At 42.7% G+C, this 15,541-nt stretch overlaps 1 protein-coding gene across 2 annotated transcripts in view; it reads right to left on the bottom strand.

Moving 5' to 3' along the window:
* Positions 1-275: 275 nt before the first annotated feature.
* LOC140390267 (complement C4-like) overlaps positions 276-15,541 on the bottom strand; it is a 184,481-nt gene continuing 169,215 nt past the window's right edge. For both annotated transcript variants that reach the window (XM_072475283.1, XM_072475284.1), the window contains 6 exons: positions 14,998-15,100; positions 13,562-13,651; positions 12,133-12,225; positions 10,061-10,144; positions 7,374-7,506; positions 276-558 (listed from right to left, as the gene is read on the bottom strand). In XM_072475283.1, the coding sequence (XP_072331384.1) occupies positions 417-558; positions 7,374-7,506; positions 10,061-10,144; positions 12,133-12,225; positions 13,562-13,651; positions 14,998-15,100 (645 nt within the window). In that variant the 3' untranslated portion in view covers positions 276-416. The remainder of the gene's footprint in view (positions 559-7,373; positions 7,507-10,060; positions 10,145-12,132; positions 12,226-13,561; positions 13,652-14,997; positions 15,101-15,541) is intronic.

The following is a 15,541-nucleotide window of genomic DNA, read 5'->3' as shown; positions in this document are numbered from 1 at the left end:
GTACAGGCATCACCGGTGTGTCAAACAGATGCTGGACAGCGTGTGTCGCAGGAGGCTCTGTCTCCAAAGGGGAATTCATTAAAATTCACCTCGTTGACCAGGACCTTGAAAATGGGTGTGGACACGACCCCAAAAGCTGTGCTTTGGACAAGCCTGCCTTATTGGATTCTCACAGGTAAAACAAAAATGGAGTCATATTGGTGGTCATATTGAAGCTCAATATTTGTGCAAGAGAAGCTTATACATTGAAGCAAAACAATTTGGAGCTACAAATATTACAACATATGAATGAAATATTTATTCCTTGCACGAGCATTAATGTAAATGAATTTTACTGAAAGACATTACTGTGCAGATCGTAGAGTTTGCAACCGAGAATGAGGTTAAATGATGAGCAGTGCCATGTTCAAATGAGCCTACAGTTGACATCCAATTGTTCGAAGGTCAATGATAAATTTAGTTAATTTCGCACAGACGCTTCTTGCTTTGGTGCCTTGGCAATCTTCTTCTGATGGCATCTCTTCAATCCAAGATTTTGAGTCAAGAACATACTGCGTGCTGTGTTTGTTGGCGGGGATTTGAGGGTGGGATGGGAGGGGGGGGGAAATAGGTGCAGAGAAACAAAAATCAAGAAGCAAAATTGGAGTCATACAACACAGAAAGAGGTGATTCGGCCTATTGTCTCTTGTCCTGTGAGAGTACCTATAAGAAATGGGTGTTTATCAAATAACTGTAGTGGATGTACCTTTAAGAAATGGGTGTTTATAAAATAGCTGTAGTGGATGTACCTTTTAGAAATGGGTGTTTGTCAAATAGCTGCAGTGATGTCAGAGTGTGAGTGGAGCTGGGGTGTCTGCTTTGCTTTCACTTTGGACTGGCAGCTAGAGGGTGTGTTTAATTTAGTTTTGCAGATTTGGAGCTGCATGCAGCAAAACCAGGTGTAATTCTGATTTATTTCTGTATGAAAGGAATGTCTTCAGATCACTTGCTAATTTAACTGTGATAACTGCTCTCAGTAGAGAATTTAAACCTGATATCTGTGTTAAAGAGGGTATTTGTCTTATGGATGTTGCAAGGATAGATTAAGGGTTGTTCATAGAGTACTGTATTCTTTGGGGGGAGTTTTGATTTGATGGTTGCTCAGATGTTTACTGTGTATTTTTAAAAATCCTAACTGGAGTCATGGAATAAACATTGTGTTTTGTTTCAAAATACTTTTAGTTCTCTGTTGCATCACACCTTTAAAGTGTGCTCCCCATAACCAAAATCTATTTAAAGTTGTGGGTCAGGTGAACTCCATGATACACTTTGGGGTTCTCTAAACTCTGCCGCGTAATAAATTGGATGCTCGAGGGGGATAAAAGTCTATCTATTGGGTTGGCTTTGTGAACATAAAGACTGTGAGGAGTGAGCATATTGTGGTTACTTTTCAGGTGTGGTATACCAGTTTAAGTAGGGAGTGTGTTGTGGACAATGGCTCTTTCAGAGACTCTGAAGTTTTTGCGGGAGGAGATGGTCACACGCAGTACCTTACAAACAGAGACTAAAAACAGGCTTTTAGATTTGGCAAAAACATTGCAGTTAAGATTACCTGACAGAATCCGAAAAGACGAGGTACTTATGGTGCTCGCTGAGCATTCAAAATTGCCTAAGATACAGTCTGACTCATTAGAAATGGCAAAAATTCAGTTACAAATTATGCAATTTGAACAATAAAAATGATTAAAGCAGCTTGAATATGAAATGAGAGAAAAAGAGAGAGAAAGGGAGAAACAGATCAGGGACAAAGAAAAGGAGAGAGAAGAAAGAAACAAAGAAAGTATAGCCCTCACAGAACAAAAAGAAAGAGAAAGGGAGGTACAGATCTGGGAAAAAGAAAAAGAGAGAGAGTAAATGAAAAAAGAGAGAGTTTGAACTTCAGAAAATGGCCATGAAACTTAATTGTCAATTAAAATTGGTGGATGTAAAGGGAAACGTACAGTTGGAGGATAGTGATGAGGATAAAAAGAAAGAGTGCCATAATCGAAGGCTTAGTGGAGATCTATTTAAATATGTCCAAGCATTGCCAAGGTTTGATGATAAGGAGGTAGAAGGCTTTTTCATTTAATTTGCGAAGGTAGCTAAGCAAATGAAATGGCCACAGGACATGTGGGTATTACTGATTCAAACAAAGCTGGTTGATAGGGCTGGTGACATGTTTGCATCACTATGAGGAGGTATCTGGGACGTATGAGAAGCTGAAAAAATGCATCTTAGCTGCGTATGAACTTGTGCCTGAAGCCTACAGACAAAGGTTTAAAAATGTAAGGAAAGAAACTGGTCAAACATCTATGGAGTTTGAAAGGATCAAACAGAGTAATTTTGATAGGTGGATAAGGGCTTTGAAAATAGACCAAACATCTGAAGCTCTGAAAGAAATTATACTTTTGGAGGAGTATAAGAATTCAATCCCTGATGTAGTGAGAACTCATGTGGAACAGAAGAGGGTTAAAACTGTGAGGTTAGCAGCAGAAATGGCAGATGATTATGAATTAGTTCATAAATCAAAGCTTGGTTTCCGACATCAGTTTCAGCCTGTGAGGGATAGAATCTGGGGAAAAGATAAACACTCAAGAGGTAGAGGTAAGGTAGTTGTAGTTTGGGAAGAATATTGCCAGAAAAGGTGGTAATATGTGGAAGTCAGGGTGAGAAGAGTAGTGTTCCATTATATAAGGTAAGGTTGGAAAGTCCAGTGAAGAGTGATGAAGTAGTATTGGGAGTAATAGCGAAACTATCTTGTCCAGGAACACAGTTTATATTGGGTAATGATTTGGCTGGATCACAGGTGGGAGTGATGCCTACAGTGGTTGATAAGCCAGTGGAAAATCAGACAACTGAAGTGTTGAAGGACGAATATCCTGCGATTTTTCCGGAATGTGTAGTAACAAGGTCGCGAAGTCACAGGTTAAGACAAGAGGAGAAATCAAAGAGTGAAAATGAAGTTGAAGTGCAATTATCAGAAACGATCAGAAACAATCATCAGATGGTTGGAAAAGAACAAGAACATATGGAGGGTGAGGTGGATATTTTTAGTTCAGGAAAATTGGTGGAGTTGCAACAGAAAAATATAGAAATAAAACAGATGTATCAGAAAGCATACACGGAAGAGGAATCTGAGTGTATACCGGAGTGTTATTACCATAAAAATTATGTCTTTATGAGAAAATGGAGACCTTTACATATGCAGGCACGGATGAAAAGTGGGCAGACGTTCATCAAGTAGTATTGCCGGTAGGGTACAGAAAGGAGGTGTTGCGAGTAGCACATGGGGTACCAGTGGGAGGTCATTTGGGAATAAGGAAAACTCAAGCTAAAATACAAAAACATTTTTATTGGCCTGGACTACATAAAGATGTAGTTAAATTTTGTTGATCATGTCATACATGTCAAGTGATAGGGAAACCTCAAGCAGTAATATAACCAGCACCCTTAATACCCATTCCAGCATTTGAGGAGCTTTTTACAGCAGTCTTAATTGATTGTGTAGGACCGCTTCCTAAAACGAAAAGTGGGAATTAATATCTTTTGACTATAATGGATGTGTCTACTAGGTTTTCAGAGGCCATTCCAGTACATAATATTACAGCTAAAAAGATTATGGAGGAGTTACTTAAATTCTTTACTAGATATGGACTACCCATAGAAATACAATCGGATCAAGGATCAAATTTTACCTCAAGGTTATTCAAAGAAGTTATGGTAAGCTTAGGAATAAAACAATTTAAATCAAGTGCATACCATCCAGAATCACAGGGAGTGTTAGAAAGGTGGCATCAGACATTAAAGATAATGTTGAGGGCTTATTGTCAAGATTATCCAGAGGATTGGAATAAAGGAATTCCATTCGTTCTGTTTGCAATTAGGGATGCATCTAATAGGTCAACCAAATTCAGTCCTTTTGAACTAATTTTTGGTTATGAGGTAAGAGGAGCACTTAAATTGATTAAGGAAAAATTGGTGAGTGAGAAATCGGAACTTACATTATTGGATTACGTGTCAAATTTTAGGGAACGATTAAGGTGAATTGGCTAGACAGCATTTCAAAATTGCACAACATGTGATGTGGGAAGTACTAAAATGGCTGTACATGATGTGGAAATGCTGTTCCAATTAAACAATATCCATATAGACTTAACCCTTTAAAATTGGCACAGGCTAACAAAGAGATTGAGAGTATGCTTATAAATGGCATAATTGAACTGGGTTGCAGCCAATGGAGCTCACCCACAGTGATGGTACCAAAACCAGATGGTACCCAATGGTTGTGTGTGGACTACAGAAATGTTAATGCAGCTACAAGAACTGACTCTTATCCTATCCCAAGTTTGGAGGATTGCATTGAGAAGGTGGGACAATCAGCTTTAATTTTCAAACTGGATTTACTTAAAGGTTACTGGCAGGTACCTTTATCCAAAAGGGCAAAGGAGATTTCAGCTTTTGTGACTCCAGATGGTATATACCATTCAAAGTTATCCCATTTGGCATGAAAAACGCCCCAGCCACATTTCAATGGTTAACTAACAAAGTTGTTTCAGGATACCAAATTGTGCGATACACATCGATGATGTGGTAATTTTCAGCCAGACATGGAAAGAACATTTAAAGCATCTGATGGAGTTATTCGATCGATTTCAGGAGGCGGGTTTGGTGGTAAACCTAGCCAAAAGTGAATTTGGAAAAGCCGAAGTCACTTTCCTTTGCCATACAATCGGACACGGTCGAATGGTCCCACGGGATGTGAAAACAAAAGTTATTGGAAAGTTTCCGATACCCTTGACACGAAGGGAAATAATGCGATTTCTTGGCATGAGTGGATTCTACCGGAAATTATGCCAAATTGTAGCAGTGGGGTTGCTCCATTGACGGACTTGCTTAAGAAGCGTAGCAAATTCCAGTGGACAGGGAGTGTTAACAGGCATTTAACAGCCTGAAGGCTGTGTTACCCACTGTTCCTGTGTTTGCCATCCCAAATTATACCAAACCATTCAAAGTGGCTGTTAATTCGAGTGATGTGGGCATAGGTGCCTTGCTTCTACAAGATGACGATGAAGGACGAGAATGGCCTATTGGTTATTTTTCAAAGAAATTGAATTCTCACCAGAAGAAGTATTCAACGATTGAGAAGGAGTCTTTGAGCTTTGTGCTGGCTTTGTAACATTTTCACATTTATGTGACCAGCAATCCACCTGACACAATTATATGTACTGATCGTAATCCATTGATGTTTTTGGAGCGGTTCCGGAATAACAATGCAAGATAGTTTCGATGGAGTTTATTGTAACCACCATTTCATTTAAAGATAATACATGTGTCAGGACGAGAAAACGTGATAGCCGATGCTTTGTCACAACTGCGATGAAAAGAAGCAGGTTCGGTGGAGGAAGAAGAACTAAAATGGACTATGTTGTTATAAATGTTTGCGTGTTTTGTTTTGTTAAAAGAAAACGTAGATGCACTGTCCATATTTCTTAAAGGAAAGTGAAAAGGTGAAAAATGAAACCATCTTGAAGTTGATGGTTTATTTTTTTTCTTGGGAGGAGGTCTCATGTGAGAATCCCTTTAAGAAATAGGAGTTTATAAAATAGCTGTAGCGGATGTACCTTTAAGAAATGGGTGTTTGTCAAATAACTGTGGTGATGCAATAGTGTGGGTGGAGCTGGGTCATCTGTCTGCTTTACTTTTGCTTTGGACTGGCAGCTACAGGGTGTGTTTAGATTGGTTTTGCAGATTTGGAGCTGCATGCAGCAAAACCAAGTGTAATTCTGATTTATTTCTGTATGAAAGGAATGTCTTCAGATCACTTGCTACTTTAACAGTGATAACTGCTCTCAGTAGAGAATTTAAATCTGATCTCGGTGTTGAAGAGGGTATTTGTCTTATGGATGTTGCAAGGACAGATTAAGGGTTGCTTATAGAGTACTGTATTCTTTGGGGGGGGAGTTTTGATTTGATGGTTGCTAAGATGTTTACTGTGTGTGTTTAAAAATGTTAACTGGATTCGTAGAATAAACATTGTGTTTTGTTTTAAAATATTTTTATTTCTCTGTTGCATCACACCTGTAAAGTGGGCCCTTGTGCTCCCCATAATCAAAATCTATTTAATGTCATGGGTCAGGTGAACTCCATGATACACTTTGGGGTTCTCTAAACCCTGGCCCGTAGTACTGTGCACTAGCCATCAAACACCTTTCTAGTCTAATCCCATTTTCTAGCACGTGGTCCATAATCTTGTACGCTGTGGCATGTCAAGCATCCATCTAAATACTTCTTAAATGTTATGAGGGTTCCTGCCTCTAACACCCTTTCAGACAGTGAGCTCCAGATTCCCAACACTCTCTGTTTTTCCTCTAATCCCCTCGAAATCTCTTGTTCCATGCCTCCTGGTTATTTACCCCACTACGAAGGTGAAATGTTTCTTCCAATCTATGTCCGTCACAACTTTGTAGACCTCAATCACTTCCTCCCTCAGCCTTCTCTGCTCTAAGGAGATCAATCCCAGCCCAAACAGCCTTTCGTCATAGCTGGAATGCAGCAGCCCAGGATACATCCTTGTGAATATCCTTTGCATCTTCTCTAGTGCAATCACATCCTTCCTATGATGTGGCGACCAGAACGGCACACAGGACTCAAGCTGCAGTCTAGCGAGTGTTTATATAGCTCCACCATAACATCCCTACTCTTATATTCTCTGCTTTGAGAATAAAAGCAAGTATGCCATATGCCCATGCCTTCTTAACCACCTTATCTACCTGCCCTGCTGCCTTCAGGGACCAATGGATATGCACCTCAAGGCCCCTCTGGTCCCCTGTACTTCCTGGTATAATTTGTTCAAGTGAACATTAGTTTTCGTGCCTTTCCCAATCCGTCCCCGCAGAAACTAAACACAAGGGGACCAATTGGCAACTTCGCAAGCCTGGTCACTAATAGATGTTGGTAATGTGCACACAACTCGTGCACAGCGAGATCCCAGAAGAAGGAATAACCTTGATATTCGTGATGTGGAGATGCTGGCGTTGGACTGGGGTGAGCACAGTAAGAAGTCTTACAACACCAGGTTAAAGTCCAACAGGTTTTTTTCAAATTACTAGCTTTCGGAGCACTGCCCCTTCCTGAGATTAATGCCTCACCTGAGGTTGATTCACCTGAAGAAGGAGCAGTGGTCCGAAAGCTAGTGATTTGAAACAAATCTGTTGGACTTTAACCTGGTGTTGTAAGACTTCTTGCCATTCGTGATATTGAGCTGTAGTCCAATGCGTGGGTAGTAATCATATCGTTACGTTTAATGTCAGGAGTTTTCCCTTTACGATTTCGTAAGGTCTTAAAAAAAAACTTACTTTCCGTTATTATCTTTGGTCTGTCCATCCTTTCCCATTAAGAGGTAAGATTTGTGAAGCTGCAATTTCATCGGGCAAGAGTCCCGTTTGAGGAAATGGCGGACGTCATTCACCCCAACGCTCATGTCACTGGCTGTTTGAAAGAGGGAGACATAATATGTGTGTGTGTGGGTCAGCTTTGTTTAATACAAAAAAGACAGGCAACATAGAGAGTTTATTGCGCTATCGCAATGGGTAGCCCTCCCTGCCTCTGAACCAGAATTTCCGGGTTCGAGTCCCACCCCAGCACTTGATGCCAAAGAAAGGTCACAACGCGGTCAGACAGGTAGAGTGTGACAACTTGCAAATCCTTCCAAACACACCAATGGTTGGTGGTAAGGGCAAGAGAGACCGCTGGTCAGACATTGTTTGATGTGGACTGGCATTCAAGGCATTAGCCTCAGGCGGCAAATTAGTGACCTGTACTAGGAATGACCGCTAGACGCGGGAAGATCATTGGAATTATTCTTCTGTCCCAGCAGGTAAACGTTAAGCATATTTAATGTGGTACTGTCGGGCCCACCAACTTAATGTGCTACCATACCCCTCACCCCATCCCTTCCCCCAACGCCACCCCACATCCCAAAACTCTCCCTTCCAACATCCTTTCTAATTTGAAGGAGGTTGCATTGCATTAGGTAGGAATTGTTCATTGCGCTAGATTGCTACATGTCACATTGCTTTATCTGTTGCACCTTATCCTTGCAAAATTAATTTGTGAATTTAATAATTATATCTCACTGTTTCCGAAAGGTCACGTGTAGTTCATTGAGTTTACTTTGAATTGTGTATTGTCAAGAATATTAGGCAGTCCTTGGCAATCCTGGGTCAAAATGCTCGCCAAGACTCGAGTGTTTGTAACCATTTCAAGCCAATAGGTTAAATTCTAATTTTGGGCTTCGGAAACGGCGCTGAAAGAAACAAATGGAATAAACGAGGTCTGCTGGGCATTTGAAGCAAACTAAGATTGCACAGCGGGCTTAAGTTTTTCGATCCAACCATCCGCAGAAATCGCTGTGGGCGGGAATGAAGATTTGGCGGACCACTTGAAGCTCTTTGGGCCTAGGGGCGGGAATTTCCAGTCTCGGGACAGGGCACAGAGAGAAACAAGGAAACACTGTTTACAACTGCGCCTAAGCTTCCGGGCTCCCCAGCATCGGATTTGTGGGTTGGCACCCCCAAGATGCGCTGGGAATTCCCTCTCCGAATCTCCCAGGTCAGCATTTGCGCGGCTATTGCCTAGAAGCGCTAAATTCGCACCCCGCACCCCCCCCCAACAATGCACTGCACTGGGCAACATCCGGAAAATAGCGATTTAAATCGGTAACATACGTTGGTTCCGCAAGGGTTACACGAATAGTTAGTTTGAAAAAACGTTCAAGAAATAAAACTTCTTCTAATTTCTAGATATCTATTTCAAATTCTCAAATTGATCCCTGCAAATGTCTCCCCGCCCACCTGTCTTCCCCCCAACACCCTTGACCCCCACCCCTCTCTTCCCAAGCCCCATCGCCCCCCCCCCCCACTAACTACACCCCATGGTATTCCCCACAGAGTCCTGTCCCCATCCACATGAGACTCCACCCTCACCCCTAGCACCACCCATAGATAGGCCCGACTCTAATTTGTGACCCAACCCGACCCCTCGACAAAGCTCTGACCTGTACCCCCTACAAGGCGCCAACCCCTCCAACCTACGGGACCATTGAATCCCACCTTCCTCCTCACCCAACCCTGCGCAACCACCGATCTCAGACCCGAACGCGTACCCCCTTCCCTAGCCGGCTTGAGGCACACCCTGGAAACACCCCCAATATCCTATCCCCCACCCCATCCCCTACTAGGGTTACTGGGTTAGGTGGATAGGGTGGAGGTGTGAGCTAAAGTAGGGTGCTCTTTGCGAGGGCTGGTGCGGACTCGATGGGCCGAATGTCCTCCTTCTGCACGGATAATTCCATGATTCTATGGTCTTCTAGGACCAGCCCTCAACTACCCGCCATTTCGGACCCCCACCAAACCACCAGTTACCCGCCACGCCCTCACATTCGAAGCCTCACTGCCCTGCCTGACACCCACGGTGTTCAATCTTGCCTCCCCTCGCCCCGCCAGCACCACCCAGCCCTCCCCCTCCGCCAGACTTGCGATCTCTCCAGCCCCACCCAAATCATAGCAATTTCCCATCTCCCTGGCCTCTCAGTTTAATCGATCCTTTCGACTATCCTAAAAAACAGAAAATGTTAGGTAACCACAGAAGGATCATTTATATCCCCAAACGTTAATTCGGGTTTGCTCGCCCCATAGTTGTTGCCAGACCTGCTGCGTTTTCCCACTCCGGCTCTGTTGGGCGAGATGGACAGGGAAGAAACCAGCCGCAAATAATTATGCAGGGAGTTGGCAACCCGCCGCTGCTGGTCACTCCGGGGAAGTTGCGGCCCAGGGTTTCTTTCTTTCTTACAACTTTGCAGCCTTTTCAGGCGTGAGCTGACCTGTTGCTTGTTTCCACCATCGGCCAGACTAATTCATTGCCTGTTACAGAATCCGCCTAATATTCAGTTCCACCAAATTCCGTTGGGCGAAATATCGGCGTGTGCCATCGCGGGAAGCAAACTTAATTATTGTACTACTGTTACCTGCTTTGAGTTACTCACCAAATTTGATCCGCTTTGTGATGGATACCGCATAGGTGTCGAAGCTTCCTGTCTGACTGATGGCTGACACATTGACAATAAATGCTGGGAAGAATTCAGAGAATCTATCGTCAGAGCTTGGTTTTTAAAAAGTGTTGAATAGAATTTACTGGGACCTATAGAATAGTATCTAGTACGTAGCTTAATTACTTCTGCCAAAGCCAAGCTAGCCTGTATCATATGTACATGAATGTGTGTGAGTAAGGTTATGTGTGCATATATATGGGTGTATGTTAATGGGAATGTGTATGTATGTATAAATTTATAGAATTTAGCCTACACATGACTCCAGATCCACAGCAATATGGTTGACTCTTAAATTAAATGCCTTCCGAAATTGGCCTAGCAAACCACTAACTTCAAGGACAAGCAATTGGGGATGGACAATACATGCCAGCCATGCCCACATCTCCAGAACAAAGTAAAGAAAAATAGAATACGTGCCTCGAGTATGAACGTTATGCCAAGAACATAGAGCGCTAGTCAGTGGAGATGAGATTCCACTGGAGTTTGTTCAAAGGATATTTCCGATTATGTTGCCAGGACATCAATTAAAGTGGCACCAGTTGAATCTCTTAGTTTTCTCCACCTGCTTCTGATGTCAATTGCGGGCTGGTGCCAAAAAGATGTCCGCCGCCTCATTCAAATAGATGTGTTTATTAATTAATTAAAACATTTTTTTTTCGAATAGTGCTGGTTGCAGTGACTCATCAGATGGTGTTGGGTGGGAGTTCACTATTTTATCTTCTTGCAGGACACGAAAAACAGATGCACGGAAATACCACCACCTGCAGGTTCCTCTCTAAGTTGTTAGGACCCTGAACGAGAACCCAACTATTTTCAATTTGTAAAACTGTGAGGCGATGTTACTGCACCAAACGAATTCTAGCACTGACCCATAGGTATCTTTTATGTTTAAACAAACTTCAATTTAAACACAGAATTAACTAAATAAGCAACAAAAATAGCTTGACAGTTAAAAGGTGCAAAGTTCTTCAGGAAACGCGCGAAAACCTGAATTTACTTCCCAAACCTGCCACTCTATTCTAATTAAGCAAAGCAATATATTTCAATTACCAATCATGAATAGAGTTAACAACTGGGTTTCCACTTGTTTTTCACCGTGCAGAATCTTTAGAGAGAGAATCATTCAGGACCAAATTGAAACACTCTGTTCAGATGAGAGTTTCAGGACCAACTGACTTTATAGACAGATCTAGCTCCTTGTATTAACTACATTATCTGTATCCAAAGCATACGGCATTCTTTTGTCTCTTCTTACAAGATGTCCCTTGACTTGTTTAACCAGGACCAAACATAATACGCCTAATTATTCATCTATAGCTCACTGGTCCTTCAAACGTAAACAATATTCAATTAGATAGCTATCTGTAAACAATTAAATGATTTGCAAGATCTATTAGCAGAACATTGCACCCAAATCAATGACAACCTGACGTCTACGACACCTTAATCACAGCTCCAGCAGTCATACTGGTTGAATGCATCTTAACCTAGCTTTTAATCACATTACTGCAAAAAATATGAAATATTACAATTTTTTACATTCGTCACCAAGTCGCTCACCATCCTGACTGGGAAAATATCGCCATTCCTTGACAGTCGCTGGGTGCAGGACCCATAACTCTCTCTCCAACAGCATGGTGGATGTACCTACACCACATGGACTGCAGCAGTCCAAGAAGGCAGCTCAACACCATGTTCGCAAGGGGAAATTAGGGATGGGCAATAAATATTGGCTTAGCCACCGATGCCCACATACCGCAAATTAGTTTTTTAAAAACCTTAGCGTAATTTCTTTCAATGAAATTACTCCAATGATAGCTACCAGCGATTGGGTGTCAATTATTAATGCGCTTCTGTAAAATGCGATTGGCAAATGTAACATTTCATAGCTGAGCGCCGACAGGTTAAGGATATCCTCGTTCAAAAGCTCCTGCAGCACTATTTATGTTCTTTCCCAGCTTTCAACTTCCCCGTCCCACCCCCCGTGAGAAATCGGGAATATTTACCGTAGTCGGCAATCGGAGTGTAGCAGGCGAACCTCAACCGTGCGTCTCCAGTCACATGCGGGGCAAAAGTAAACATCTTGTGAGGGCAGGGGCCTGTGGGAAAGAACAGAGGCCCATGAATACAAGCCATAGTCTATTGTGCATCGGGGTAGATTCTTCAGCAAATGGATTTCCAGTTTTCAAATGTGGGAATTTAGCTCGAATGGGTGAAGAGAAGCGAACGGAAGTAAAGTAGTGGCTGTTCTGATGCAGAGCGTCAAATCAGCCCAGCAGCTATTTGTTGCTCGCTCACTTTACGAGGTTTGAGAACGAATGAAATGAAGGCGTTTCCCCACATGACAGTGACGAGGAATCGAAAATCAGTCATTGGACATCTTCTAATCGGAATTATTGAATGGACTGTGGGGGAGGGGCGGTGCGTTGGGGTGCCAGACTTTGGAAGGTAGTTATGCTCAATAACATTGATAATAATAAATATGAAAATACATTATAAAGTAATACGATTTTAGCAGTGGAGCGGCCAACGTTTCGGTACCTAGTATGCGCTTGACTGGTACCCATTCCACCAACATTTACTCCCTCCGTCATCGAAGTACAGTGGCAGCTCTGTGTATCATCTACAAGACACATTGCAGCAACTCCCCAAGCCTCCTTCGACATCAGATTCCAAACCGATCACCCTGAAGTACAAGAGCAGCAGATACCTGGGGACACCTTCACCGTGAGGTTGTCCTTCGAGCCACCCACCATCCTGACTTGGAAATATATCGGTCGTTCCTTCCACGTCGCTGGGTCAAAATCCTGGAAGTCCCACTCTGACAGCACATTGGGTGCACCTATAGCACAGAGACCTGCAGCGATTCAAGAATGGCTCGTCGCCACATTCTCGAGGGGAATTAGGGATGAGCAATAAATGGTATCCCATTCATCAAACCCAATTTCCGTAAATGAATATAAAAATATGTGTTCTGGGAGCAAAAATGGCTTTGAAGAATAGGAGCGGTTCCTTTCGTCAGTTCTGTCAATCAGTGGGAGTTCTTCCAATGTATTTACTGCAACCCTTATAACATAAATATTGATGACAAAGCTCTCCTCTGCACACTGTGGGAACGGGACAGAAACAGATGGTGCAGGCTCACATAAATAACACAAATATATTTTTAAAAATCACTTTTGTTCTCACCTCTAATGTAAATTATGGGTATTAAAGTAAAGCGCAAGATCCTGAAATGGAAAAATAAACTCTCGGGCACATCTCGGTTGGCTACACAGAGTCAAAGGTCAGTACAATTCATTTCCTCTACCACGCTCAATAAAGAAACTGAGGCTGGAAACGGCTCTGACATCACACACCAGTCTGGGCCAGGAGGCGAGAGGCAGGTGATGACTATTTTTGAAATTTTCAGTATATATATTGGTAAAACCATACCTTCGGCACATTCACAAACGTCATGCTGACAGAGCTTTGATATAATGGTACTTTGTTTTGGTGCATTATAAAATATGTTGCATTTAGTACCTAAAGGGCAAGGAGCACATCATTAGAATCATATGGTATGCATTCATGCAAATGTTGTTGGATGTAGAATAGTATTATTTGGACATCCCGACTTGTTACTTCTGCCAATAATATATACATAGAGATAGAGAGAGAGAGAGAGCAATCTCCCAGTCAGTACACAGATGAATATAGAATCGTAGTTGATCACATTGGAGCTGAAATAATTTTCTGTACAGTATTTGGTGGAATAGCCCCTGTGTCGCGGTGTCAGCCCCTGTGTCAGTGGGTGACAGGGACCGATTCAACCTGGGGAATGATGACACAATAATTGATGGTGTGATAAATAGTGAGGGGAAAGCGTTAGATTGAAGGGCGATATAGCCGGGCTGGTTAGATGGGCAGAACAGAGGCAAATAGAATTTAACCCTGCAACCTGTGAGGTAATGCATTTTGGAAGGGCTAACAAGGCAAGGAAATATACAATGATTGGTTGGACCCTCGGAATTACAGAGGACCAGAGAGCCCTTAGTGAGCATATCTATGGATCCCTGCTGCCAGCAGGCCAGGTACATACGTGGTTAAGAAGGCAGATCCAATATTGCCTTTGTTAACCGAAGCAGAGACTCTAAGAGCAGGGAGGATTAGATGGTGCTTAATAAAATGCTGGCTAGGCCACAGCTGGAGATCTGGTCGCTACACGAGAGGAAGGATGTGTTTGAGCAAGACGGGGTGCAGAGGAGATTCACCAGGATGTTGCCTGGGCTGGAGCGTTTCTGCTATGAAGAGAGACTGGATAGGCTGGGGTTGTAACAACAGGTAAAGCTCAGGGGGAACCTGTTTGAGGTGAAAAAAATTTTGAGTGGCACGGTCAGGTTGGATATGAAGGAACTTTTCCTTTTCGCAAGCGGGCCAATAACCGGGGGGCATAGATTTAAGATAAGGAGCAGGAGGTTTAAAGGGTATATGAGTAAAAATCTTTTTCACCCAGAGGTTGGTGGGAATCTGGAACTCACTGCCTGAAAGCGTGGTAGAGGCAGGAACCTCCACAACATTTAAGTATTTAGATTAATACTTGAAATACAATAGCATAGGGAGCGACGGGTCATGTGCTGGAAAATGAGATGAGAGTAAATAGGTGCTTGATGGCCCTAATGGACACGATGGGCCGATGGGCTTCTTTCCGTGCTGTAAATACTCTATGACTATGGTCAGGGACAATAAGTGTGTGTCTCAGCGTCAGCCATTGAAACTGCACAGCAAATAAAAAGGTACCTCACTCCCTGAACCATCAGTATCTAGGGCTTGCAACTGGCTACTTATGTAAATCAGAGTAGGAACTGCTTTGAGGCAGAGTTTCCACTCACTTGGATTGTAATAGTCGTAAAGTGTCGCGCTTGCCGGTTGTATTAATCCGATGGGGAAGATTTGCTTTGCAGCAAACATCACACATTCCTTGTCTTCAGTGACCTACACGGGGCGGGGAACAACAAAATATTCCATTAACAAATATATAAATTAAATGTACAGCTCGCAAATGTAATAATCATCGTGTAACATAATACAAAGAACAAAGAAAAGTGCAGCACAGGAACAGGCCCTTAGGCCCTCCAAGACTGTGCCCATCATGATGCCCGTACTAATAAAAACGTTTTGCCCTTACTCGGTCCATATCCCTCTATTTTCTCCCTATTCATGTATCCATCCAGATACCCCTTAAATGTTGCGAATGTGCCTGCTTCTACCACACACTCTGGCAGCGCGTTCCTGGTACCCACCACTATTTGCGTGAAAACTTACCCTGCATATCTCCCTTAAACTTTCCCCCCCTCACCTTGAACCAGTGCCCCCTTGTAATTGACACTTTATCCTTGGAAAAAGCCTTTGACTATCTACCCTGTCTCATAATTT

This window comes from Scyliorhinus torazame, chromosome 14 (assembly GCF_047496885.1).
Source record: "Scyliorhinus torazame isolate Kashiwa2021f chromosome 14, sScyTor2.1, whole genome shotgun sequence".
Taxonomy (NCBI): Eukaryota; Metazoa; Chordata; class Chondrichthyes; order Carcharhiniformes; family Scyliorhinidae; genus Scyliorhinus; species Scyliorhinus torazame.
The sequence above is the reverse complement of the archived record's forward strand: the minus strand, read 5'-3'. Positions and strand labels throughout refer to the sequence as shown.